This window comes from Recurvomyces mirabilis, assembly GCF_035927965.1.
Source record: "Recurvomyces mirabilis strain CCFEE 5264 chromosome Unknown scaffold_9, whole genome shotgun sequence".
Taxonomy (NCBI): Eukaryota; Fungi; Ascomycota; class Dothideomycetes; order Mycosphaerellales; family Teratosphaeriaceae; genus Recurvomyces; species Recurvomyces mirabilis.
The window spans coordinates 586260-613163 of record NW_027041943.1 but is presented as its reverse complement, the minus strand read 5'-3'; the positions used below and the strand labels follow the sequence as shown (position 1 = coordinate 613163).

Here is a 26904-nt window from a genome sequence, read left to right as displayed (position 1 = left end):
TGCAACTGTATATTACGCCTCGAGCATTCGAGATGGCACAGCATACATAACGGCATATGTATACTATTGATTCTCGAACAACTCCAGCCTTGACTCACAGTCGAACATCCTCCCGCCGCTTTAGGATGACATTGTATTTCTTGTCAGGCTTCAGGATTGTGAACTCCTTAGTCTTCAACATGAGAGTCTGATCCTCCAATTGGACGTCATACCGCAACAAGACTCTGGCCATCATCTTCATCACGAACTGCGTCGCTACTCCTCGACCGATACACTGGCGACTGCCGTACCCGAACCCCAGGAAACAATTTTTCATCAGAGCTAAATTTGTGCCTTCGCCCTTGAACCAACGATCTGGGTTCCAGGTGTTGGGGTCTGGGTATACAGTAGCGTCCCGGCCTATCGTCGCAGCTGGTACGCCTACAGAGACGCCGCCGGGTATATAGATGCCACTTATTATTGCACCCTTGGGTGGTGTGTCTCGTGGCATTGCGTAGCCGATCGGTGGATGCATACGGAGTGATTCGATCTCGGCATGCTCGAGCAGACTTAGATGCTGTAGCTGGGTGTATGGTAGCGAATCATCTCCTGTCTTGTTCTCGGGAAACATATCTTCGAGCTGTGTGATTATACGGGACTTAATTTCGGGGTTCTTGCAGAGGTAGTAGGTCATCCAGTTCATGGTTACTGAGCCTGTGCTTGCTCCGGCGACCCTAGAACACTGTTAGTCAATGGTTTCGAGATGGGGTTTACGGTACGAACATCAAGGACGATGTCTCAGCTCTGAGCTCATCGAAGCCCATCTTTGCTCCTGTTTCTGGGTCTTGGCCGTCAATAAACCGTTGCATGATATCCTGCCTGGGCTTGCCACTGATTCGCTTCTCGCTTTTTGCATTATCTGAGAACCTCTGCTCTAGTGCGACCTTAGCATAGTCCAGATACTCGAGCCGTGCTCTGTATAGATTCTGTATGTATGTCGTCGGCACCCAGCTGAGTATCTTGACATTCCACTTGCCGAATGGCAGAAGACCAGACGTGTTAGCAAAGCGTTGTGACTGCTCTACTAGGGTCGAGTAGCCAGCTGGCTTGCCGGCCACAAGGACACCGAAATTGTTTCCTAGAGCGAGTTCGCCCATTAAGTCCATAGTGAAGAGCTCATACCAGAAGTAGATGTCGAAAGGATGGCCAGAAGCAGCGAATTTGTCCATACGTCGGATGAATCTGTCCAGCGTCTTGTCTACGTACGGCTCGAATGACAGCAACGACTGGGCACTGAATCCATGTGCTACCATGCGCCGTTTTGCCGCATGTCTCTTCTTCGATCGAGTGCTAAACAGAGATTCGCCCGTCGTGCTGAAGGCATCGTACCATGAAGACTTGCCGAACTCATCAGCACCCTTGCCGTGACCTCTAAAACTGTAAGATCAACCTGCCTAGCACTGACAGACGTATGAAGCTCACTCACCATAGATTGCCTTGACAGCCTCGGGGGTGTTGAACGACACGGACCAAGGTGCTGTCCGCACAGCCACCGCACCAGGATGTTGCTCAAACAGCTCATTGACCCATGCTGTTCGACGTTGATCTCTCAATGCATTAGCCTCCGGAATGCTGCTGATGCGAGTCAACCATGGCCCTGGGAGTCTGGCCAATGGCGACAGGAAGAGGCGAAATACGAGCAGTCCAAGGGGAACAAGATAGGCGAGCAGAATCAGCAGAACGATGACTGGATTGTCCGAGAGCGAATATAAAGCAGCCATGCCAATCGAAGTCGAGTAGTGCACGTCAACACTGTTCTGCGGCCAGCGATAGTATGGCTTTGTTGATATTCACCGGCTCAATGAATGGACGAAGGTAACAGACATGACCTCTTCGACCAGCCCCGCTTGGGAGTCGGCAGGCCGGCAGTTGATACAGTAGTCAACAACATAAGCCATCGTCCTGGGGAAGAACGACGCGTTGCATAATTCACTTTTTTGAATTATATGTACATGAAGTGGTTGTAGTATGCTACATCGAAATCGTCATCTAGCCAAAGGTCCACCAAACGATACGTATATTCTTTCAGCCAGTCTCTTCATGTCGATCGTGATGCCATTTGAAAGCATTTCATACAGGTTGTACCATCAGATGGAAGTTTAGCAGGTAGTAATGTAAGCTCCAATAGGACTTGGGTTGAAGTCTTGGAAGTACTCCAGATCAAGTCCACCAGTACTCTCAAACTCGAAGGCGACTCTAGCGCCAGCAGCACAGGCAAAGCTGGACACAACATAGCTATTGCCAGGCTTGACGCTCGCAATGCTTCCAACAGGATGGAAGCCAAGCTGCTTAGCACTGTTGTAGGTTGTCTGCTCTGTAGCGGCGAAATCAAGCTTGCCCACGGTAATCCCTCCCTGAGCGCTCAGCGTATACGCACTTGTCTCTAGCGCCGCTTGCTCAGGGAGAAGGAAGACGAGAGAGCAAATCTTTCCCGCATAGGACTGAGGGAGATCGAAGTTGAAAATAGTGCTGATGCTTGGGCTGATAGTGCCATTGTACTGTGTGCCGTAGGCCTTGTCGGGCATGGCGCTGTTGACCGGGACGATGAAATGCGGGTATTGATATTCGCCGTTGAGATTGGCCGGGCATACGGAGCCGGAGGGAGCGGCAGGAGCGGTTGCTACGCTTGATGCAGGTGGGGATGCAGCAGTGCCACTGGATATCGGAGTGGTGGCCATAGAAGCTGTCGAGGTACATCCTTCCGAGCATGAGGTAATCGTGACCAGGGTCGTCTGGTAGGTCGTGCTTGTCTTGCCCGCTACAACGGTGGTAGTCATACCAGTCATAGCAGATACAGTGGTTCCAGGGGCGCTGCCAACCGAAGTGGCTCCAGAGCCGGCCGCAGTGGTTTGCGACAAGGTAGCACTGGCTGGGGATGTCTCTGGTCCAGGTGAAGCTTGAACTGATTCCGTGTTGGGACCGGCCGAAGAGGCAGGCGCTGAAGCAGAAGAGGCGGTCTTGGCGGCGCGGCTCGAAGTGCTGGAAGAGGGGACTGGCTTGTTTCCGTTGCTGCAAGTCAAGTTGTATAGCGGAGCAGAGTTGATATCCGAGCCGACGATACCGAAAGAGGGGCTAGGGGTTGTTGGTGCTGCGTCTTGCAAGACATACCACCATGTATTGATCTGACCGAACAAAGCACAGCCGACGTCTTGCCAATATATCTCGGCATTATCAACAGAGGCCACCGCTTGGTTTTCTTGTGGACCTGATACTGGCCATCCAGTCTCGGTGACCCATACACTCTTGCCCTGGGCGACGGCAACTGTGTTGTCATACGCCTCAAAGAACGTCGAGTTTCCGAGCTCGATGGAGTTGGCAATAGTGTTCTGGAAATACGGATAAGCATCCATTCCGAGCCAATCGGATGCACTGATAACTGCAGCATTGGACCCGTTCACCCAGGCAGTCCAGGTGTCGACGTGGCCGACGCTGGCGGCGGAGGCAGCAGTTCCAACCAAGGCGGCCTTAGTCTGGGCAATGTAATTTGCAACGACATCAGGATCTACTCCCTCGTTGGCCTTGTTAGCTGCGATCTGGGAAGATGTCAGCGTGAGCCCGCTAATGTCTCATTGGTGGGTTTGCATCATACCCCTGTAGGGCTGTTGCGGTAGAGGTCCTCGCTTCCCACCGAGATGCCAACAATCAAGTCCGTGAAAGCAGTGCCTACAATATCGGGTCAGGTCCAAACGTAAAGAATGGTATATGTGCGTATCCCCTTACCGTATTGGTTGATTGCACTGGTCAGAGCTGTCAGCTCGTTGGTAAAGCCGGCCTGATCGACGGATGCCCATAATCCGAGTAGCAAGGTCGTCTTTGTGTTAATGGCGGCGGGAATGGCTGCAATTGGGGTATTCGCAGTGCCGCTAAAAGTGTCAGTAGGAACCCGCCAACATATTATAGAAAAGATTACTCCACGGCGCTTACCCTTGGATCATCGTGTATAGACGGGCGGAGGTGAAGTGCCCATCAGTCCCAGGTAGCGCTTTCGCTGCATTGAACTCGGTCTCAAAATCTGATTGGACCTTAATAGCGCCCTAGCCATCGCAGTCAGCACCAAAGGCAAGTCATTCGAGCATGGTTGTAGTCCTTCCAAACCCACATCAGTAAACGTATTGCCAAAGTTGAAACCAATGACTGCAGCGTGAGCAGTGCTCACGGCCAACGCCGTGCTCAGCAAGGTGAACTTCATGGTGAAGCGAATGTGGTGGAGAAAAGATGAGAGCTCAGGACTTCAGATACCGCAGGACTGTACAAGAAATTTGCAGGATTGGGAACTGATTCCGCAGGACTGTGAGAGCAATATGTCCGGTAGTCTCGAGACAGAAGATGTTGAGGCGAAGAAGATATGGAGGCAAAGTACCATATGGATGACGCAGGTACAAACCTTGACAGCGATCAAGAAGGACCTCAGTGGTCGACCTGTCGTTACCTTCGCAGATGTGCCTCGTAACCAGTGCCTGCCGCTGATTGCCGACTGGCTCCATACTTTTCGAGATGTCAAAGTTTGCAGGAAGTACGTATGCCTGTGGTTCTATGTCCTGCGATGACTATTTTGAGTCCTTCTCCAACGGGCCGCGGGCGGGTTTTCTTCAAGTATTGGCGACATGATGTGATGGAGGGGTGGAGAAGCGTGGGAGCATTTTTGTGTCACTGCACACCACACTGTTTGCCAGGTGCCCGGATCCTATGTGCCCGGATCTCACGGTCTCCACGGCGGCCAACATCATGGCACTCCCAGGCAAGGACAGACCTGGTCATGCTGTCTGCCGCTGCGGTGACATTTGCCACGTGAAGCTCGCGGGGAGAGCGGCTTCGTCCGGGGCTAGGTAATAAAAGGTATAGATCAAATCAAAGTAGGACAGTTTTTGTGTGCAGACGCACACGAGCAATATGAACATTAATAATAAATGCAACCTACCCGTCCTATTCCAGGATCCGATCGCCGCTCGTGAGCAATGAGTTCAGGGCATGATATGACGCAGCAGTCACGTTTGCCAGTATCGTATTGGTGGCGGCAGATATGGCAAACGAGCCCAGGGCTTCCGATTATTATGCAATCCTGGGACTGGAACAATATCGACGTGCCGGAGAACTGGAACTCGAGGTCATCAAGCGTGCGTATAGGCAGACACTCTTGAAGTTCCATCCCGACAAGAGTGCCCCCGCACAACTAGTCGAAATGGAAACCGAGAAAGCAGACCATTTGACAGTAGACGAAATCTCACTCGCATACAAGACCCTGTCTGATCCGAAGCTCCGAGCTGAGTATGATCAGCTCATCGCAGAGCCTGTCAAGGCTACTTCGACCGGCGAGCGAATTCATCGGACAGGCCTCGAGACTGTCGATCTTGACACACTGGACTATGACGAAGAACTTCAAGCGTGGACCCGCGCCTGCCGATGCAGCGATACTCTGGGCTTCGTGGTTACGGAGACCGAATTAGAATTGAATATCGACGTCGGCGAGCTCACGGTGGGTTGCAAAGGCTGTAGCCTTTGGCTCAGGGTGTTGTTCAGCGTCGAAGATGATGGATGACCGGTGCTCGACTCTGCCATGCCCTTACGTCGTCAAGCTGTTGACCAGATTATCAGGTGAGTGGCGGTCAGACGACTTCTGCAGGATTCGGCGAAGAGTGATCAGGTGAACCCGCTGGCTTGATCAACTCCTTGCTTGCACAATTAATACACACTTCTATTATCTGTCAGCAAGACTGCGTATATCAATACATCATGTTGCATCCGAGGGATGATTTATGTTCGTCGATATTCTAGCTGAAGATGAGATCTACGTTGACCGGCACGGGCCGCTGGCAGTAACGAGGCTGCATGAGATACGCATATGCCTATTGCACGCCATCAACCTCGACTTCTGCGCTCTTGCCAATGTTGGACGTTACTCGGTAGATCCGCGCTCGAGGTGGCGTTGCATGCCAAGCAAGCCATCTAAGCAGAGGGACGGTTTCGGAAACAACACTGACGCCGCAAGGACAGCTTCAGCTGATCACTCATGGATCTTACATGCAGCCACACAGCCCTCACGCAACAACGATCATATCGATGCGAGATGTCTTGCATCTTGAAAGACAGTCCGTACAATATCATCGGTATGCTGGCCAATAGTGGTCAGATTACTCATGGTGTGATTCGGCTTACTGTCAGCTTACAGCTTCAGCCCTAGCGTCCGAGTCACATTCATCCTAGACCGAGATTTGTGGTGGCCCATCAACATTCGATAAGCATGCAACCGTGTTGGTACTGTCCAGCGGGATGATCGTCTAACGGATCACTGTCGTTTGGTGATCACCTTGAACACCAATGTTGCAACCTACGTACAGACCACCTCATATTGATTGCTTGGCATGCTGCACATAATGCTGCGCCATCAGCTCACGCAGCTTCGCTTATCAGGCGACCTGAGTACCACGTACCTCAGCATCACTGCCTGGCCATGATGTACGATCAGCCCGGGTATCCTGGCCCCATATTAATGGTGCATAAGCGACGTCGAATGATTTCGACAAGATGCTGAACACGCAGGCTCAGGGGGTGAGCTACTGGTCTCGCGAGTCCTGGACCGATGTGGGCAGTACTCGTAGACTGGATGGCGGAGCAAGCATGTGCCCGAGCGGTCTGGCTACGCGGACGATCCTTTCAGCTTTAAAGGACCCCTGGGTCATACTGGGCGACGTCTATAAATGCTGCGTTCCTGAGCGGCTCACTATTCCTTCGGACTCTAGCCTCCACGACTCAAAGACCAAACGGACTTCCACCACTACACATCATGGCATCTCAGGTCGTTATGCACCAGCCTACCGAAGCTTCCCACGACCCAGAAGCATCCATCTCCCTCAACAACTTCAGGTGGGGAGAGGTCGACAGTAAGCTTCATACACAGACTACCGCCGCAGCTGCCGCCCCTCCGCCGCCTCCATTGGGTGTCCTCTCTGCCTTCCATGGCAATTTCAGCGGCACAGGTCTGAACATGATCTTCCGCCCGAACAGCGGCCCACCTAAAGGAACCACTTTCACCAACCCAATCACCCCCGCTGCGCCAACTCCACCAAGCGAGAACGTCTTGGAAATCAACCTTACCACAGAGACACTCAAATTTGCCGACACCCTCGGCAGCGTACCCAACAGAGGTCTCGAAGGCCAACAAGATATCTTCCTCAATGGCGTCCCATACTTCCAGTCCGTCAACGATGTCACTAATTTCGACACTGGCAAAGCCGATGGCCAACCCCAAGGTATCCATGCCGAGCCGGGAGTGTGGATGCATGTCCCTGCCTCCACGGATCCAGCTGTGGGTGCATCGCTCGTCCGTATGGGGTCCATCCCACACGGCACGACCATCAACGCGCAAGCTCTCGAGTCCAGCGTGATCAGCGTCAATTCCGGGCCGATTTTCCCAAAGGTCGACATCACGCCCTTCATCATCGGGACAAACCCACCAAAGAAAGTTCCAGCCGGCACGTTCGTGGCCCAAACGGCCAAGAATGTCAATTCCCCTCGTATCCCGCAGGACCTGACGAAATTTATCGCCGCCAAGACCATCACTCAAGAGATCCTGGATGATCCTAACACCGTCCTCGCGACCGCGAACAAGGGCAAGAACATCGTCAAGACACAAGTCTTCACCGTCTCCACGGACCCCACAAACACCATCCTTGGTGGCGGAACGGCAAACATTGCCTTCCTCTCCGACCCAGGCACCAAGGGCCCTAATGCCAATGCCGCCAGCATGACAGCAACCTTCTGGATCAACACCGTACAATCCATCATCCGCATCCCAACTCTACGACCAGGTCAGAGCGTGCGCATCGCGGGTGCTGAGCCCCAGCCTGGTGCACGCGTACCTACATTCGCCGTCAAGCCGCCCACCGAAGGCAGCGCTGTAGCGCCTACCACCGAAGCAAGGCAGATCGTGGTCACGCATACAGAGATCCAGTATTCGCAGCAGGTGAACCTCAACTTTGCGGGGCTGACCTGGCCACACATCTCTGTCGCCACGCTCGTTCCAACGACGGATCAGGTCGTGCCTCCACATGTGCTGCATACGCCGAATGGAGATATCCCACTCCATCAGACTGCTCCTGTTCATAACGGCGCTGATCTTCAGCAGCCTTTGCAGAATGGCGGTGCGAATGGCGCTGATGATAAGCGGCATGTGCTGCACACACCACACGGTGATGTGCCGTTGCATCAGACTGCTCCGCCGCATCGTGGGCCGGCTGTAGATGAACCTATGGAGGATGCGCCAGGCGACGAGGGTGTGGAGGGTGTGGCCGTTAAGGCGGGGGTCACTGCCAAAGAGTAAGCTGTATCTGGCCCCTCGGCCCTCGCCAGTCGCCTTGAGTCGGAAGGATTCATGTCGCTCCTTGTCTGCATGAGGTTATGAGATGTCACTATGAGCTTGATTAGTATTATCACGAATCTTATAGCGGGTATGGTGTCCATTCGCTCATAGTCCTGTTTAGGGACAATGTTGTGTTCCGTGCTTTCGAATTTGTACTTGGTACAGACGTGCTAGAGCCGTATCGCCAGTCCCAGACTAGTCATCTTCACTCATGCTATTCGCCTAGAACGCCGCTCCATGCCTTCCAAGCACAGCATATTCTGTCATATTATACACCTTACTCTGCATCCTGACGCCACCCATCTAATCTTGCCTGCCCTTCAACAGCCTCTTCGTCACCTTGTCCTTCTCAATGATATACACATGCGCACCCCAACCAGACAACGCATCTCGATCTACAGCGTTGAGGAGAGCTTGTGAGATTGTCTCGAACAGATCCTCAGGCCCGAGGTCAGGTTCCCACAGCCCTTCGCAAGTACCGAACAGTTGATCAGAAGCGGTGCCGGAGACGATGAAGTCCTTGGCGAAGTCGATACAGCCTATGCTGTCGAATCTATCACGTTACCCTAGGTTAGCACTGTGCATATTCACCTTAGTAGGATGGTAGGAAGTACAACTCACCCGCAGATGAAAGGCTCCCCACTCTTGGCCTCAATCCCCGCTACCACAGGCCCAACAAACCACGGCCCAAACCGCCTCTCATACAGACTACTGCTCACCAGATTCGCGAAAGTCTTGGGCGCAATATCCCTCTCCTCCCGTAATCGGTACATATTCACCTTATACCGAAACAGCTCTGAGACGGTGGAGACGTCGGTGGCGAGACCCGTGAGGCCGAGGAAGGTGCTGGGGCCGTAGGAGAAGATTTTGGGGAAGTTGTTGCTGACAGTGAGGGCTTGGAGGCCGAGGCGGAGATCGCAGGCGATGGCTACGCAGTCTTTGCCTGCCATTGCTACGCAGGCGCCGCCGTCTGTACATCTTCATTAGCTTACGTATGTGTGATTGGTAAGTGGTATATCGTACTGATGGAGAAAGGCGAGGACATGACTGCGGTTGTGGGTGGTGTTTGTAGCCTGTTGGCTGAAGCGGACTGGTTGTGCCTTCTCGATTCGGTTCTAGATCTGGCGTGATGTTCGTGAGGACGTCAGGTGAAGTCGTGAGCTTGTATTGAATGTGTAGTGCTGTGATCGTGTGCGTGTCCGTAGTGCAGCTGTCTGTGTCGAGAGCTAGCTAGGCACGTAGTCGATGCGCGTAACGTCCGAGCTCCACGAATCAACAACCTCAGGCACACTTCCGTGCTCCGCAACATTAACATATGCCTATCCATATCAATGCGACAGGACATTTCGTGCCATCTCGATACTACACAATGGCGACAACAGCAGCACTAGAGCACGTGGCTCTCGCCCAAGCCCTGCCACCACGTCTCCTCCACTTCTTCAAACGCTTCCCACCACCCCAACTAACCACACCAACATCCACGACCACCACCGAAACATCGTCACCCCGCTGGAAAACCAACCCCTTCCTCGCCTCCAAGAACCCCACCACCGGCGCCTGGCATTCACCCCACTACTCCCTCCGCCGCCAAGCCGACCTCTTCCGCCTCGCCATCGACCACAACGTCCTAAGTCTAATGCCCACCTCCCCCAAACACCCCCTCGTAAAAGAAGCCAAACGCATCCAGCACGGTCTCCGCGTCAAAGGAACTGGAGAAGGGCAGAGGGTGAAGGGCAAGTACTGGGAGCGGACATTGCAGAGTAGACTCGATACGAGACGGCAGGCGATGGAGAGTATGCCTGACATGATCCAATTGTGGAAGGAACGGGGACATGGGAAAGGGTGGAAGAGGTATCCTAGGGGTAAAGGGAGGGCGGACAGTAGGGATGATGTGTTCAGTGCGGATGGGAGGCATAAGTGGGTCTTTGAACGGGCTGCGCCTAGTACTTAGGTGCCTTTGGTGTGCTGCGAAGGGATGATGTGTGGTCTGGGATTAGCGAGGCGCATTTGTTTCGAGTTTAGAGTCTCCGGGGTGGGACGAGAGGTCAATACTGTACACTGCCATGAGGACTGCGAAACATTGGATATGGAAATGTGATTATAAGCATTGACAGGGTTTTACGAGCTAGGCAGCATGTCGTGGCGACGAAAGACGAGACGGCATTGAAGCCCATCAGGACTCAGATCATCATCGAGGGTGTGCAGCCCAACCAGCTCTGGTGGAATCCCACGATCGAGCGCGTTTGCACCGTATTCTGAACGAGGTCCGTCTATAGTAACAGGTTTCGATTCGCCACCATCCCCTAATCCTTCTGACTACATGCCAGATATACCTTCCAAGCCTCACGGTAGTCCTCAAATTCAATGACTCCTGTTTGCAAACAGGACGTGTTCTCCCATATGATTTACGCCTTCCCATCTGCGTGATACCCAACGCTCCACCAGTGAATGAGAAAACAATTGGCTGACGCATTCTCACATGCACTCCTTGGCTTGCTTGGTCAACTTGACATCGGCTGATGAGCTTTGCTCATGATTCTCGTAACGAGGCAGAAGGTTTGCAAATTGATGCTGTTGCCACAAATGGCCAGGGCGTCGTCTTGCAATGCTTATTGATGCTAGGCAGGATGCATCGCGAGATCTCCGGTAGGATATGTGGTAGATCGGGCAATGCCGACAGTTATGATTGCGAGATCGAACTGGTGGCCGCAGCCTTGCTGAGAACACGCGACGATAGAGGCCCACGTCATCTGCTTACATGTGTAGACCGGCAGCGCTACGGCTCCAGCAGCTGACGGCCTTCGCATGCCATACAGCAGCCGAGGCCGAATGCGCGACGCGGCGGAAAGCTGAGCGTTATTGTGATAGGCTCGTTCGCCCTCGGTCCACTTTCATGTCGACCAGAGAGAGTGTTCCGAGGGCGCAGCAGCGGCAAGTATGACTCCGAGAAGGAGGGTTATAAACAGGCCTCCATCACCAAGTAACCTATTGGTGAGAATCACGAGAGCAGTCGTGAGCACGTAGCTTTCCGGCCACGACCTCGCGATCAGGATCAGATATAGGAGCCCAGTTACAAGTATAGCGAGGAAGGCCACCGCGCTCACGTCCAACACCGCTCGTGGTGCTGCTGTGTCATTGTGGACAACCTCTCGCAATCTGCAGTGGTCGAGTCCATTGCCCGTGGTACTAACGTACACTATCCGTTCGATTCCTACACGGATCTGCATCTTCGATCGCTTGCGAACCGAGTGTCGTACTACCCTACTTCGATACCAGGATCCTTGGGTATGGCAAATCATCAGTCGTATACGACTCTGCATGTTGTGTCTCTGGTAAGACTTCGCTGGTCCCGCCTCGTAGCAGTCCAAGTCAATGGCATGTTCGTCGTATGCGGAGCCTTCAGTCATCGAGACAGCGGCGCTCTTCAAGAATTCCATCCGGAATACTGATCTTTGGTAGAGGGCAAGACCTTTGGGAGTCAGATTGTAAGGTGTCCTTAGCAAGACTGCTCCACTTGGGTCATGTTTCACGATGAAGTGGCAATCCTTGAAGGCTCGTGGGTGGTCCGCTAGCACGCCGGATAGGTGGCGTCCATCCTCTTTCAAGCCCCATGCCAGGACTGACTGATCATCAATCCGTCTCAAGATCTCTTCTTGAAGGCGCAGGAAGGCTTTGCTCCCCTCGCCATAAAGCAGTGGCATATTGACGTCGAAGATGCCAAGCATCGAATAGGCGACATCTTCGATACGATGAGTCGTCCGTCGAGAAGCCCAGCTCATGCGTTGAGCCACGCTCGCTTTGGCGATGTCTTCTCCCGCGAGGTAGCGCTCTTCTATACCTGTAGCATGGGATAGGAGTACCACTAGATCCTTCTTCGTCCCAAGGCAGGCGTAGTCGCTGTTGTAGACCACTAGCGAGCTCGGTGCGACCAGCTCTTGCAGGGTCCAGCCTCTGGTGAACCATCTGTCGTCAGTAAACGTTTCCACATCTTGAACGATGGCGCGATCGAGCCCCTCCTGCCACCGCTCTTCTCGGTCGATACTGTAGAGCGGAGGTAGTTGCATAACATGGCAGTTGTTCATGAACACGTAGCAGACGACGGCATTCTTGTACCACGTGAACATGGAGTTGATGCTCTCAGATAGCTCCGCACTGCTGCTCTTATCGATGCAGCAGGTGTCGATCCAGGTGTATCGATGGCCAGCGGCTTTGGTCAATTCGCAACATTTTAATATCTTTCTCCAGCCTGCACCTTCGACATCGTAGTCCAGCATGCAAAAGCTCCGGTAGTCGACCTCGGGCGTCGTTTCGTCATGGCTCCAGCAATGTGAGAGGATCGTGTATTCGACGTTGATGTCACCAGAGAACTCCACAAGCCGGATGCTGTCGAGGTTGTCCACGTCGAGCAGCCGCATTCCCGGCTGTTCATGGACTTCACGTACTTCCATGTGCCTGCAATATGTGTAAGAAGAGTGTGAGCAGCCTTCCTCGTATATGGTGTGAGGCTGTGAGCGCAATACTGCAGTCCCTACGGCACAGAGGCTTCCTGTGAGGCCAGCAGCCTTTCAAAGACATTTCACATCTTTGAAGAGGGCTCAGCACATGACTTGCGATGCGGCAGGCTCGCCGGCCTTATGGTACTGAGTGTGGAGCTATGCAAGCTGCACGCCACCACGCCCCGCCTCAGCCTGGCGTAGAGCTCTGACGAATGCGAGAGCTCCTTGCAACTGGTCCATATCGGTACTAGATGTGCCAGAAGACTGTCATATAAGCTGTTATATGTTTCGCGACGTGGTTTGGAGCATCGAACCATGGGTTCACGATCTCGGCTGCGGACTCCGAATGCGAAAGGGCGAAACATGTGTATCGCGTTAGAGTTCGTAACAGAAACTTGATTTAGACGCTTAAATGAGCTTGGCTTTCCTGGGTAACGGTGGTAACGCTCGGATCCTCCTCATCAATCACGCCTTCAATCGGCTATCATTACTTACGGCCTTGCAAAAGCATCTGGCTGGCAGGAAGTAAGCCAGGCTGGATCCTGCTTGTAGCGCGACCCTGCCGTACAATTCCAGGTCTAACCCACATCGCCACAGTTCGAGTATTCACTGACACCAACAAAATCTCCGATTAGCCGTGCATCCGGCGCATCGTGGGGCCGCGGGCAACAGACGCAGACGCAATCCTCGAAGACATGGCAAGCACAATGGACCAACAAGACTCTGTACGACCGAACGAGAAGGCTCACGAGCATATCCATAACAATACGCAGAACACCAACAGCTGGCCTCACGATGCTGAGAAGCAGGCTAAACAGCAACAGGAACAAGATGCGCCTCCACAGGGAAAGGAAGATAAGAAGGCCGAAAAGAAGAGTGATCAGCCTGCAGGAGGTTACGATGCTACACCCTTACCCTCGCGATCACCTGGCTATACCCTGAAGATCACCATCCACCGTGCGCACAATCTGCCCATGGCCGATATCAACACCTTCTCCTCTGACCCCTATGTGCTTGCTCAGCTCGACTGCGATGTTCCTATGCGGCATAAGGAAGACCCACCACTCCGGTTTCGTACACCTACCGTCCGACAGAACACGGAACCGGAATGGAACGAGGAGTGGGTTGTCGCAAACGTGCCTTCTTCAGGTTTCAAGCTCAAGCTGCGGTTGTACGACGAGGATCCGGCAGACAAGGATGACCGACTCGGCAATGTGCATGTACACGTCCCATCTTTCAACGAAGGCTGGACTGGTCTCAAAGAGCAACCTTACGAGATCAAGGCGCGCTCGGGTAGTAAACGGGCGTATATGATCCGTGCAGTGGCTGTCTGCCTCCATCGATCGAAGCACATGCGAGGAGACCTGTTTGTCAGTATCGAAAACCTTGGCCGTACACAGCAAGATGGTCAGAATGGACGATTATATACTGTTGGGCCATGCAGATGGTTTCGACATTATGATCCAATGCTTGGTCGTCTGGTCAACATCAAGGAACCGGACGAGGACGACGATCAGCCGAAACAGAACGAGGCTCCGAAGCAAGACCAGAATCAGCAAAGTGGTGAAGGCCAGAGTAAGAAGGACAAGAAAGTGCAAAAGTACAACTTTCAAGCCAACCAGATCCAACTCGAAGGACCTATCCCAGCACAGCTCTACCACCGCTTCGTAGAATTTAAGCCTTTCGTCAAACGCATGTTCACATCCACAGGCGTTCAAGGTTTTATCCTTGGCAAAGCACTACATCATCAACATAACCGCGTCTACAACTTCGATAAAACAACAGAATGGGGCCACTACCCGAATGGCCCATGCAAAGAGATGACACAGAAATTCCTCGACCTCGTCCACTACGACAAAGGTGGCCGAATCTTCACTTACGTCCTCACACTTGACGCCCTCTGGCGCTTCACCGAGACTGGCAAAGAGTTCGGTATCGATATGTTGAGTAAGCACACAATGCACAGCGACGTAAGCATCTACATAGCCTTCTCAGGAGAGTTCTTCATTCGTAGATTGAAGCACGCCCACCGTCCCGAACCACCGGAGCCAGTGGATGAGACGTCCCAAAACCATCCACCACAACATGCAGAGAACCCAATGCACCCCAACACAGACCTACCCGGTGGTCCTCCTTCCGACGAACCGCCAACTGATCCAGCACATTATCAACTAGTCATCGACAACGACTCCGGCACATACCGTCCCAACGCCAAACTTCTACCACTTCTAAAAGACTTCTTCGCACGTTCCCTCCCAGGCCTCCACATCCAAACCCTAGACTGCCAAAAAGACGAGGAGAAAATGAATAAAATGAAACAAGAACAACGGGATCGCAAGAAGAAGGAAGGCGATCACATCGTTTATACACAAGGCGACGACAGTTCGTCGGTCTCGAGCTCGGATAATGAGGATCTTGATCGCATCGAGGCGGGGGTTGGTGGGAGTGGAGGGTATGAGCATCCTGGTGGCATTGTTGGTCAGGCGGCACGGGATCAGAAGAGGAAGCAGCAGGCTAAGTGGGAGAAGACGAAGGGGCAGTATGGTGGGCATGGGCATGGGCGGAGTGGGCATAGTGGCGACGCGAAGGCGGGAGCGGAAGGTAGTGTTTCTGGGGTGGCCGCGAGGGAGGCAGGTGCGAATGGTGTCTAAGAAAGCCTTGGCAAATTATTCTTGAGCGTTTCTCTTTGCTTCGTTTTGAACATACTCGGATGATACCACATTTGCTTTTGTAGCATACATGTTATATAGTCATACTTCAATCTTCGGAGACGCTGTACACATTCCCCTCCTGCCTGCGCCATCGCTTGGGTAAGAACACAAACATAACATTCACTTCCGATCCGCACCTCGAACTGTTCCGCATGCCATGTACACATACCACATCACGAGCCCGAGACATGGCCTGCCGACTTGTAGCAACGTCACAGTATTTACACCTCCCTCGATCTACACTTCCGTCTCTATACCAGGCTGTTTGGTATGCATCTTAAGCAGATTCCCAACCTTCTGGCCAGCATGCTCGACTTTATGGACACCCCATTGTGCAGTCCGCGGAATCTATGATGATAGCCCGTCAGCACACTTGAACAACATTACGACACACTTGGGAGATAACTCCTCACCTTCCACTGCATGATGCCGTGATGCCGTCGATGCTCACTCTTCATATGTTTCTTGTAGTCTTTCGCCGCATCGATTATATTATGCTTCTTCTTCGGCTTGGACACGTCTTGGACTTGTCCGCCGCCTTCTTTCCCCTCGTTACCTTTGCCATCGGCAGCAGCGCCGTCCTTCTCCTCGCCCACAAGGGTCACGCCGCCACTCATACGTTCACGAGGGTTATGACCCGGATGTTTGCCCTTGCCATCCTCACCATTGTGCTGCTTGGATCTGTCCTCGTCGTCATCGTCGTCACTGGAACTGTCACTGGAGCCACTCGTGTCTTCTTCGTCCACAATACCAGCCTTCTTCGCCTCGCCAAGACTTTCCATCTGATCTCTCGAGACTTGCAGGACTTCCACGACATCTCTCATAGCGGCATCTTTGGACGCCCATGAGCTATGCGCTCCGCCAAGTCCTGACCAGAACGTCACTCGTAATTTTATCGTGCCGATCTTCTCGCCAGGCTGATCAAGACAATTGACGCGTGCGCGTGCAAAGTTACCTGTGTAGACCGGCAGATCTATTTCCTTCTCCACTTCGTCGGGGATCTCGCGAAGCCAGTACGTTGCAAAAGCTGCCGTCTTATCTTTCGCAATACCCTTCTTCCTGAACTCCAGCGCCAAGCAGCTCGCATAGCGCTTCTTATATGGCAGCTTGAGACTTAGGTCTCTCTTCGTATCCCAGTGCCCATCCCCCTTCGCCGGCCAGATCTTCGCATATGTGATATCGCTGTGGAATCGGATCTTCATCTTGTTATACTCGTGTGGTAGATCATGACTCTCCACCCCGGGATGGATCTCTAGCGTGCCGTAACCCCATCCAAGCTCTTGTGGCGGAGCTTGGAGTTGTACGCTTCGCCAGACCATCGAGATGCGGATTCGGCCGTAGCCAACACCACCCATCAGAGGGTAGAAGCCATTGACTTGCGATCGATCCTTGAAGACTTCAGAGAGCGGAAGGTGCACTATACCGAGTAGAGGGTCGTCTTCCTTCACCCTAGCGTCTCGGACGGAGACATAGACTTCGCAGTTCTGCCAATCTGGTATGTAGCGTTCCACACCCGCATTGTAGAACGGCCTTGCATTCTTGGGCTTCGTGCGGGTCTTGAAGACCTTGTTGTGGTTGATGATCACGGTGCAGTAGGCAGAAGGTAAGTGATCTCCCTCCTCTTGTGACTCATGGTCGTTAATGTCCTTCTCCGTCTGGTTCTTGTTCGTCTTCTCCAACTCCAGACCAGTGATCTGATGAATCTGGATACTAAAGACGCCAGACGGATAACCTTCAGGAGGCGGGGCAGAGATCATCATGGCGTCTGTCTGAGCCTTCATCTCCTGCGCTTTCTGCTGCTCTAATTCTTGTTGGTCACGACTGTGGCGACCTTTTTTAATGTTGGCTTCGCGTAGCTTGTTCTCACAAGTTTTATCCACCTTCTTCTGCAGCTGATCCATAGATCTGATGGAAGAATCGACTGTCTGGCGCTCGAGCTGGCATTTTTGAAGACGAGCTTTGCTGTAGTAGCCCACATCCCACTCCAATTTACCAGGCATGTCTTCACCAGCTTTCAGCGCACGGAAGCCGTCCTGTCTGCGTTGCATGCGGCCATTGGTTTCCTCGCCTCGCATCAGCTGCTTCAGATCCAATTCAATCCTCCCAAGATCATCATCGGCTGTGAAGCGATCAGCGTCCCACAGCTGAACTCGAAGTCGTTCGTTCACGTTGAGCTCCTCTGGTGTCACGAGCAGGTACGTGCACTCATTCCACACAGGCTCCATATTCTTCTCAAGCAATCTCGTGCTCCACATAGGTTTGCCAAACTTCGCCCACCCAACGGAGACATATGGATCAGAGCCGCCTTCTTTGATCAGAGGTATACCAGGATCTCCAGCCTGAAAGTCATAGCCGCGTCTGATGTTGACCACCAGTACACCCCGAGCAGATGTGTCTTTCTTCCAATCATCGCCTGCCAGCATGTCCTTGAGATCGAGCGTCAGACTCTTCGGTGCCACGTATTCTGCCATGGCTGCATCGACCGAAGACTGCACAAAATTCGATATCAGCGGCAAATCCATCAAGTTAATTCCGCTCCTGATTAGAGGTGTACAGCTGATATCGACCTTTGGCTGGCCGAGGAAGGTGAGGGTGCAGAGCGCGAAGAAAGGCGGGTCGGGTGCCAGCTGTAGTCTTAACCGTACAGTGCCCACTATGCCACGTAGATCCACCCAGACCGGTACCTTGAGATTCCCAGGCATATAGAAAGCTAGGTAGAGATGAGCATCCTTCGATCTTTCCTTCATGGTCTTCATGTTCGAGCGCGCTCGGTACGCGAACGACACCTCCAGATTAATGAAATCGCCCTCTTCGGCCTCCATGCCTTCAGCTTGTTCGGCTTCCGTGCCATCCTCGTTGTCGTTATCGTCGTCGTCATTTCCAGACTTCCCATCTTTGTCCTCCTTATCGCCATCCTCAGCATCATCGTCTACCTCCCCTTCACCGGGAACAATACGATCGTTCGTCTTCTTGCTCTCCTCTTTAGACTTCAGCTTACCATTCTTGCCTACAGATCTTGCAGCAGCGCCGGTTGGTAGCCATTTAATGCCAAGTATCCGCAAGCTCTCACTGCCTTGCCCAACGTCATCGACACTGACCATCTGCACTAGACTCGGTAGTGAAGCTTGCATGACGTCCTCTAGTGTATCTGCCAAACTTGTGAAGAGGTCGGGGTTGACGAGAGGCCAGACAGAAGACATCAACGCATTCAGCCAAGATACTGTCTCGGTTTCATGAGCTTTGAGACTCCGCTGCTCGCCCGCCCGATTGGCCTCCCAGATCTCGTCGTCCCATATTCCGTTCAAACGCCTCTCCATCCAGTCACGCACGCCCTTCCCCAAAGCGAACGTTGTACCGGCCGTCAGCACGCCGAGCACCGTCCACACGATACCATGTGAGATATAGGGTCTGGTATTGTGCTTCTGGTCCCACTTCGGAAGGACAGTCGACCTCATGAGCTTCTCCAAACCGAACGCAATCGTGACTATAAGCATAGCGCCGACAAGCCCAACTGTGGTTCCGAGTTTGTTGATCTCAGCTAGCTCCTGCTTGATTGAGCTGTACTCCGGAGGTGGAAAGATAGCTTTCGTCGACTCCCTGCCGTGCTCCATTTCATGAAGCTCCTTCTGCAACTGCTGATTAGTCTTGTTCTTGTTGCTCAGGCCAGTCGCCGAACGCTGTGTGGTCCCCATTGGCTTTTCATTCTCCGGCACATCCTTCAATGCTTGAGATGTAAAATCATGTATGGTGACAGGTAAATGTGTAATGGGATCGGTGACCTGACGCTCCGCAGCATCGTCTTTGCGCTTTTTCATGCCCTTACGCTTGTCTTTGCTGTTGGTCGGTCCGGCCTCTGAGGTATCTACCATAGGCTCTTCATCCCGGTAGTCCTCGTTCTCTTCCTCCTCTTGATCGGCACCGCCTTTGCTCTCGTCCTCCTCCGGCTTCTCATTCTCCTTGTCACTTTGCCAGTATTCTCTGGCTCGGTCGCTCCAGGAGGACTTCTCATCGTCGCCATTGTTGGTACCGCCTAGTGCTTTCCGTTCTTCTTTCTCCTGTTGGTATTTCTGTATGGTCGGAATCTGATGCTTCGGCGTATAGGGCGCCTGAAAGCGTCGCCGGTTCTCGTCTGCATCATCTGTGCCGGACATGCTCGCAAACACGCGATCTAGCCGCGGAATGCCAGGGATAGCCACTTCACCGGACAGAAGCTCACCTTGTGTTGTATCATGTATGCCAGCGAGCGCGTCCGGTGAACACAGTCATGTGACCCCAAGACCGGTGGGCGTCTGTAAGAGAGGTGATGATTGAACAGAAATCCACAAACCTGCTTTAGATTGTCCTACACATAACAAGGTGTCTGCGTACGCTCACGGTTCGTGCGCACTTGCTGGTTGTTGGTCGCATAGTGGGGTCTGCTTTCTATCCAAACTTGGCCAAGAGCTGGGCAAAGGCGCGTCATCAGGGGAGGAGCTTGCGCGCACGTGAGAGCATAAATTGCAGCGCCGTTGTGTCACTCCAGCATTATTATTGAAGCAACAGTCATGGAGGAGCTGCTTTGCCTGACCGGGTAATACCGTCGCATCGACAAGCAAGCAAGTCGAACGTGATGGACGACCGCAAATGCAATCGTGGTCTTGGGTCCAGCCATTGTATTGGTATCAGTCGCACAGGACCATGTTTGACGCCTGACCGGTGCTTGACCGGAAGAGCATTTTTAGTCAAGAACGTCAATACTGTCAGCGTCCGATGTAGGACCAGAGGTATGAGTGCAGGCGCGGTCTCGATGTCGCGGTACGGATGGTGGCGGGGCTTGAGTAGTTGCAAAGGGCGCTCAGCTGCCCAACCAGAGCTGCAGCACAGCACAGCCTCGCACCTCATTCCGTGCGTATTATTATTCTTTTCCCCATCCGCGCCCTCGTCGACTTTGATCTCTTCGCGTGGCCGCCTTCTGCGATGAACTCTATATATCCTCCTGATCACATCTCGTCGCTTTTCGCCACTGTTCACCGGTCACGGTGCACTGATCACTCCCTGACCCTGTCGATCGCTGACCGGTGTATAGTGGGGCATCATCACTGCAAGCCCACCAGCCTTACCACTTAACCAAAAGCATCGATTCGGAAGAACTTGCATGCGGCTCAAGACGACCGATATGGTCAGGACTCTGGCAACAGATATTTGACGGTTCCACTGGCGCACCCTGGGCTCACCGGCCACTGGAGCTAGCCGGCCTGAGGCCACCACTCTGCTAAGACCTTCAATATGGAGGGCATCGGTGTGGACGCGACACCATTTGGCTTCGACGCTGGGCCCTCCGTTTTCACCTCGGAGGACGACCTCACTGCCTTTTTGAACAACATGACTGCTGGAGAGCCTGAGACATGGCCACCGTTAGATCACAGAGCATGTGATCTCGACTCGCCCATCGAGTACTTGTCCAGCGCGGCCTCAGACTCTTTTCGATCGCCTGGGAAGCAACTTCAATACCTTCCGAGCCTTCATGGTGCCTCGAGCTCGCTGTCGCCGCGTGACAGATCTACCATCCTGACTCCCACTTCTTCCTTGGCCCTACATGAGTTCGTTGACGTGCTGCAGGTCGAGGACCAACCGTCATCGGAGAGTACGACAAGCACACCCGAGAGCAGCTTTAGCCCTTCCTCTGGCGAGTATGTCCAGGTCCGGCAAGACACCGGCCGATCGCAAGGCAGATCACACCTGACGTTACGGCCCCAGCCGATGCCAGGCTCAGGGGCGTCGACCTTCTCCGCGCAGCAGTCGCACCTTCACAATTTCGCCACAAACACGAGTCATTCGACATCCTTCGCGACAACATCTGCAGCTACTGGTAGCTGGACGATCGACGATATGGACGGTTCAGGTGCATGGGGTGAGCTCGATCCTTCCTCGTATCCTGCCCAGATTGACACCGGTGTGCCTGCCGAGCTTGCAACCTTCGATGCGAGCCACCTTGGGAGCACGCCGTCGTTCAATCAGTCCACTCATGCATATGACAATGGCGCAACCTTTCGTTCCTTCGGCAACGATGTACACACCTTCGACCATGCCTCTTTCACGCCCAACTTCGATGCGTACGCACTGCAGACGCCGATGCAGATGCAGGCCGTGTCGCAATCGCAAGGCGCATCAATTACCACGAGAGCGCCCACTGGGCAAGCGACGCCGCACTTCAACGTCATGACTCGACAGCCCTTTGCCAATGTCCAACAGTTCGTACCAATGAACAGCATGCCCCCGTCTCTGTCGCAGCAAACACAGCTTACCATGCGCGACCATGGGCAGCTCGGCTTCAGGGCAGGTAACAACGTCGCAGCCCCAACCAACTCCCTTCCGTCCGTTTCTCAACCTCAAAGGGTGATGGTCGAGAACATCCACACCACTGTCCAAAACCAGGCCAGCGTACAACAGGCAATTGCGCAACGGTTAAGGAACGAACCGACGCCCTCGCAGCAAGTGCCTCGCGATCATCAGCACGACATCAGAGGCTCTGGACCGGCGCAGAGCCGACAACTTCGCGCATTACCGCCAGGATCGAGTCGTATGAAAGTAGATCCATTACAAGCTCCACGTGCGAAAGGAGGTAGAAAGAGGAACGAGCCCCTGACCGAGAGAGTGAGGCAGAAAAGTGGCAATATGCGCAGGACTGTAGCCTGCTGGCGATGCGCCCTTCAGCGGGATACTGTGTGTCCAGCAATCTCGAAGCATACTTTGACTTGGCTGACTTTTCATAGTGTCCTGATGGCAACTCCCCTTGCGCTCGATGCGTGACAGCATTCTCAGACGGCAAGCTCGTTCACTTCCCATGTACCCGAGCCAAGCTGCCGATGTTTGTGCTTGACTTCCTACCTCGTGAGTATCAATTTTGTTGCCTGACATCAATCGTTGCTAATACTCTATAGCATCCATGACTGGCATGCACCAGAAACAGTCGATCGAGGATTACATGAACGCAAAAGTCTCCCACTGGCACAAGGATACCGCCACGGATATCTACCTCACCTGCGGTCATGGCCCGGCACTACGCTGGAAGCTCTACGAGTTCACTCCAATTGACGATGAACCCTGCTGGCAGTGGCAGTACCTCCAAGTCAACGGTCGATCCGAAGCACGTCAAAAGTACTCACCACCCTTCGCGATGATCAAGTTCGACATGAGCGACGAAGCTCATATCGATGAGTTCATGGACGAGATGCTTCAGCCACGCTATCTTGCGGACTTTGGCTGGACATGCTTCGAGGAAGAAACTCCTATCAACGACTTTCAAGCCCAGGTTCTCCAGGCCATGTGTGCACTGTACACCGCGACCCACGACCCTGACCTCAAGGATGTCCTCCGCAAGATTCTTCGCATGACCGCTCTCACCTACATAATGGGGCACACCTTGACCTTGCTCGAAACTACCACTTTCGGCGTCCTCCGTGCGATGAAATATGCCAAGATGCCGTCTCCGTCAGCTGTGCCAACTCAGCACGTCTCGCCTCGCCTCGCTAATCGGCAACTCAAGCTCTTCTTTTCTCTCCACCGCGAGAAAGTGTACAAGGAACTCCTCAACTGGCAGCAACAAACCCTGCACGCAAGCAAAAGCAAGGAAGAGTGCTGGTTGCCCGCTTTCTGCGTCACGTTGGGTCTCGCACTTGTGCTAGAGGAAGTGCAGAGGACGATCTGGGTGCAGGCTGATGCTAAAGTGAAGAAGGATGAGACCGTCACGCAGCATGCGGCGGAGACAGAAGCATACAATGCCTGTTCGAGGATTGACGAGAGGTTCGAATTGCTCGGGAACCTATTCAGGGCGAAGTATCGTGCGAAGAAGTGGAGGACAGCGGCTCCTGGGTCATTCGGCCCTGCGACACCGCATTTACCGGAATACGAGGCGCAGAACTTTTTGAACGATGTCTATGCGTTGCTGGTCAATAATCGTAAGTCTACGTTCAATAACAGTGCTTATTTGAACGCTAAGCTAAAATAACCTGCAGAAACCCATCTGAGGATACGGCAAGACGTGCCGTTGTCTTCGGAGAACCAGTGCTTTTACACGTCCCGATTGGTGGCGCGATTCCTGCTGCCGTTCTTGGATAATCCGATGGCTTAGGCTGTTGATGTGATGAATGACGAGTAATGAGTTATGAGAATAATGAGACCACGATCGTTGCATGATGGATGCGGCTGGATGTGTACAGGTCGTGTGGACGCAGTCTGAATGATCTCTGGGTTTGGCTAGTAGGAGGATGTTTCATCAAAGTCTTCGTCTAATTGTATAGGTCCGTCCTCATAGCTGTACATGATGGAAAACGATCGGACCACTGACTACATGGTATGGATATCAATGATGTGTCCCTTGACATTCTTGGCCATAACATATCGTCACATTGTGCCAAGCAGAGATCGCCAGGCACAGCCCGCAGGATCGTTGGCGTGTTCCACATTGTGACTCCAACCAACTTCCCGCGGAGACGGCATAGGCTGCTACCTCGATCCTTCCTGCGGATAGTGCATTCTATATAGATTCACTCTAGCCACTAAGTACATTACAGCACCTTTCCTCACCATTCTGAAAGACCTTTTACTCGACCATAGACCGTGCCGCTCGCTTACAGTATCAAGGCCTGAACGTCACCCAAGAGCTAGTATTTTCAGGATCTGTCCAAGATGGAACCCTTCACGCTGGTAGAAGAGACGCAGCGTCCAGGACCCTTCCAACTGTTTGACGATGTCGTCGACCTTGCGTCTGGCAAGACTGCGGATCATGACCTCTGCTACCTGAAAGCGCTGCGCGATGCCAATCCTGATACCATCGGTGAGCTTCACCACTATCGGCTTCATGACTACGTTACCACTTGATACCATTAGACAGGGCTGACGCACCTCTAGTCACCGCCATTCCCACGTACAACATCCCGCTACGTGCTTTTGCAGCTGCCGGCTTTGCCACTTGCACCCGGGACACTACTACAGATTCATATGCCTCGTTTCGAGGCTTCAACGGTCCAAGATTACGACAGAACAAAGGTAGTCTTGCCGAGAGCGTCCACTTCGCAAAGTATCGCTACGTCTGGAACCAGACGAACTTCATACTGTTCACGGTGCTGAATGTGCAATATGTCCTCATTGAACGGCGAGATGATGAGGATGTGCTAGGACCAAGCAAAGTGGTCGACCAGCTCATTCAAACTGTTGGCGACTGGCTGCTGAGTGATCAGGAAGTTGTCTGGGTCTACGTGAGTCTGCTATCCTCCACTTCAGTATCCCTACAAAGTTCTGAGACATGGTGCTCCATCTTGTAGGACAGGTACTGGCAGCGCAACAAGCAGCTTTACCACGAGGTGATGAAAGCGACGTGGGATAAAGTCATACTGGATGAAAGGCAGAAGAAGGACCTCACCAATGTCACCAAGAAGTTCTTCGAGTCCAAGCAAGTCTATGAAGATCTGGGGGTGCCATGGAAGAGAGGACTACTGTTCCGTTAGTACCAATGAAGCACCTGTGTGCCCGGATAGTCGCTTACAAGTGCTTGCAGACGGACCGCCCGGCAACGGCAAAACCATCTCGATCAAGGCTCTTATGCACACTCTTCTTGATCGAAAGGATCCCATTCCTGCACTATATGTCCGTAATGCTCCAATGACATACGACATTCGGAGTGTCTTTGTGCAAGCTCGTACGTACAAAGCTATACCAGTCAATGTGAAGATAAGCTAAGACATCTATCTAGGGGCATTGGCACCGTGTATGCTGATCTTGGAGGATGTCGAAACGATCGTCACTCCACAAACCAGATCCTATTTCTTCAACGAGATGGTAAGCAGCAATGCCATAGGGCCTCAACCATAATCTAATTCTGCTTCCAGGACGGCTTAGAGAACAACGACGGACTGTTCATCGTCGCATCGACCAACTTCCTGGACCGTCTTGATCCCGGACTTTCGAAGCGTCCATCCCGTTTTGACCGGAAGTACTTGTTCCCATTGCCCAACGAGCACGAGAGGACGCTATACTGCGAGTTCTGGCGACACAAACTGGAGAAGAACAAGGACATTGACTTCCCAAAGAAATTATCTCCAGCCATGGCGCATGTCACTCCTGGATTCTCCTTCGCTTTCCTACAAGAGTGCTTCGTTGCTACACTCCTAATCATGGCTCGGCAGGAGGAAGATCTGAACGAGACGCTGAAGGAGGACCATGATCTCAACGAGTATGAGCTCTGGAGGGTCTTCAAGGCTCAGGCCGATATCCTTAGGAAGGAGGTTGAAGGCCAAGATGGCAATATTACCAGTCGATCCCACCAGAGTTCAGGTACGAGTGAGTTGCTTGACCTACAAGCCTCTCAGGATTCTCAGGCTAGACCAGGTAGCACCTATCGGGTGTTGAGACAACCATCTGCCACAGAGCTGCAGATGCAAGCCGATCTGCCCGACCTCGCCGCCATGCAAATCAAGGAGCGGGAGCTCCCAGAGTTGTACCGGTAAGTCACCCCGGTACGAGGGCATATGTCATCACCTTGTCCATGCTGACTCGTCAACAGTAAGTTGACAATCAGTCCCAATCCGCCTCAACGCTCTGCCTCGCATACGATCCTGTTCTTATCTGATCACTAAGTACCGAGCGTCCATGAAGTTCACTTTTCCATAGACACGGATTGGCTGACATACCTCCCTAACTTTTAGCGCAGTTCAACAAGCATCAGATGTTTAATCCAATGGCATTCGAAAGACGAGTTTGAGGTACCGGCGAGATCGTCGAATGGGAACATGGAGCTGCATTATCTTGGGCGGTCGCGGATGTCAAAGGTAACGATGGACTAAGCATTGCAGTGAGTCACTTCTACACGAGTCTCTGAAGAAACGTAGGCATTGGAGTAGTCTGCTCGCATGATTCAAAGATTTCTCTTCTGCCTTGCATCACTTCCAAAAGTAAAGAGTTAGAGAAGAGGACCGAGGGTTGGTTGTGCTGTCTTATCCCTACGGCGGTCAACACCTGACGGCAATGCCTGTGAGTTTCCATGATCGGGGAACGGCATGAGTGGCAGATATCCGACGCCAGAAACCTGCATCCACCTTTCCGTGGAGTGCTGCTTCGCAGTCATGTGCCGTACCTTCGGTGTTAGCAGTGCAGTCATGCTTGCTTGCTTTGATCTGCATAGCTTCACGGCTATCGGCAAGAAGTCAGGAATTGCCACCATCCTCGCACGAGGTGTGGATCTAGAGCACGCTGCAGCCATGCGTTCCCGAACTTCACTGCACCCAGAGCGTTCGTCAGCACATTCATGACGCGTGTGAGTGGTGCC

General features: G+C 53.0%; 11 protein-coding genes across 11 annotated transcripts; 6 read left to right on the top strand and 5 right to left on the bottom strand.

The window, feature by feature from the left end:
• Window positions 1-94: 94 nt before the first annotated feature.
• On the bottom strand, window positions 95-1760 carry LTS14_004266 (uncharacterized protein; the record flags this gene model as incomplete). The annotated part of the gene is made up of 3 exons (XM_064836968.1): window positions 95-713; window positions 763-1408; window positions 1466-1760. The coding sequence occupies 3 exons, from the start codon at window positions 1758-1760 to the stop codon at window positions 95-97; spliced, it is 1560 nt and encodes a 519-aa protein (XP_064695601.1).
• Window positions 1761-2138: 378 nt separating this feature from the next.
• Window positions 2139-3974, bottom strand: LTS14_004265 (uncharacterized protein; the record flags this gene model as incomplete). Its single annotated transcript, XM_064836967.1, has 4 exons — window positions 2139-3572; window positions 3629-3702; window positions 3760-3902; window positions 3964-3974. 4 exons carry the CDS (start codon window positions 3972-3974, stop codon window positions 2139-2141), a joined length of 1662 nt encoding a protein of 553 aa, XP_064695600.1.
• Window positions 3975-5059: 1085 nt separating this feature from the next.
• Window positions 5060-5575, top strand: DPH4 (Diphthamide biosynthesis protein 4; the record flags this gene model as incomplete). The annotated part of the gene is made up of 1 exon (XM_064836966.1): window positions 5060-5575. The coding sequence occupies one exon, from the start codon at window positions 5060-5062 to the stop codon at window positions 5573-5575; it is 516 nt and encodes a 171-aa protein (XP_064695599.1).
• A 1245-nt stretch (window positions 5576-6820) lies between these two features.
• On the top strand, window positions 6821-8356 carry LTS14_004263 (uncharacterized protein; the record flags this gene model as incomplete). Its single annotated transcript, XM_064836965.1, has 1 exon — window positions 6821-8356. One exon carries the CDS (start codon window positions 6821-6823, stop codon window positions 8354-8356), a length of 1536 nt encoding a protein of 511 aa, XP_064695598.1.
• A 342-nt stretch (window positions 8357-8698) lies between these two features.
• On the bottom strand, window positions 8699-9345 carry PUP3 (proteasome core particle subunit beta 3; the record flags this gene model as incomplete). Its single annotated transcript, XM_064836964.1, has 2 exons — window positions 8699-8948; window positions 9017-9345. 2 exons carry the CDS (start codon window positions 9343-9345, stop codon window positions 8699-8701), a joined length of 579 nt encoding a protein of 192 aa, XP_064695597.1.
• Window positions 9346-9764: 419 nt separating this feature from the next.
• Window positions 9765-10255, top strand: MRPL25 (54S ribosomal protein L25, mitochondrial; the record flags this gene model as incomplete). Its single annotated transcript, XM_064836963.1, has 2 exons — window positions 9765-10188; window positions 10218-10255. The coding sequence occupies 2 exons, from the start codon at window positions 9765-9767 to the stop codon at window positions 10253-10255; spliced, it is 462 nt and encodes a 153-aa protein (XP_064695596.1).
• A 1031-nt stretch (window positions 10256-11286) lies between these two features.
• On the bottom strand, window positions 11287-12843 carry LTS14_004260 (uncharacterized protein; the record flags this gene model as incomplete). Its single annotated transcript, XM_064836962.1, has 2 exons — window positions 11287-12816; window positions 12838-12843. 2 exons carry the CDS (start codon window positions 12841-12843, stop codon window positions 11287-11289), a joined length of 1536 nt encoding a protein of 511 aa, XP_064695595.1.
• A 755-nt stretch (window positions 12844-13598) lies between these two features.
• LTS14_004259 (uncharacterized protein) lies at window positions 13599-15542 on the top strand (the record flags this gene model as incomplete). Its single annotated transcript, XM_064836961.1, has 1 exon — window positions 13599-15542. One exon carries the CDS (start codon window positions 13599-13601, stop codon window positions 15540-15542), a length of 1944 nt encoding a protein of 647 aa, XP_064695594.1.
• A 297-nt stretch (window positions 15543-15839) lies between these two features.
• Window positions 15840-19753, bottom strand: LTS14_004258 (uncharacterized protein; the record flags this gene model as incomplete). Its single annotated transcript, XM_064836960.1, has 2 exons — window positions 15840-15950; window positions 16016-19753. The coding sequence occupies 2 exons, from the start codon at window positions 19751-19753 to the stop codon at window positions 15840-15842; spliced, it is 3849 nt and encodes a 1282-aa protein (XP_064695593.1).
• A 1114-nt stretch (window positions 19754-20867) lies between these two features.
• LTS14_004257 (uncharacterized protein) lies at window positions 20868-23712 on the top strand (the record flags this gene model as incomplete). Its single annotated transcript, XM_064836959.1, has 4 exons — window positions 20868-22235; window positions 22355-22472; window positions 22523-23539; window positions 23597-23712. 4 exons carry the CDS (start codon window positions 20868-20870, stop codon window positions 23710-23712), a joined length of 2619 nt encoding a protein of 872 aa, XP_064695592.1.
• A 557-nt stretch (window positions 23713-24269) lies between these two features.
• LTS14_004256 (uncharacterized protein) lies at window positions 24270-26215 on the top strand (the record flags this gene model as incomplete). Its single annotated transcript, XM_064836958.1, has 7 exons — window positions 24270-24417; window positions 24492-24838; window positions 24905-25082; window positions 25138-25278; window positions 25333-25418; window positions 25469-26082; window positions 26143-26215. 7 exons carry the CDS (start codon window positions 24270-24272, stop codon window positions 26213-26215), a joined length of 1587 nt encoding a protein of 528 aa, XP_064695591.1.
• Window positions 26216-26904: the final 689 nt, after the last annotated feature.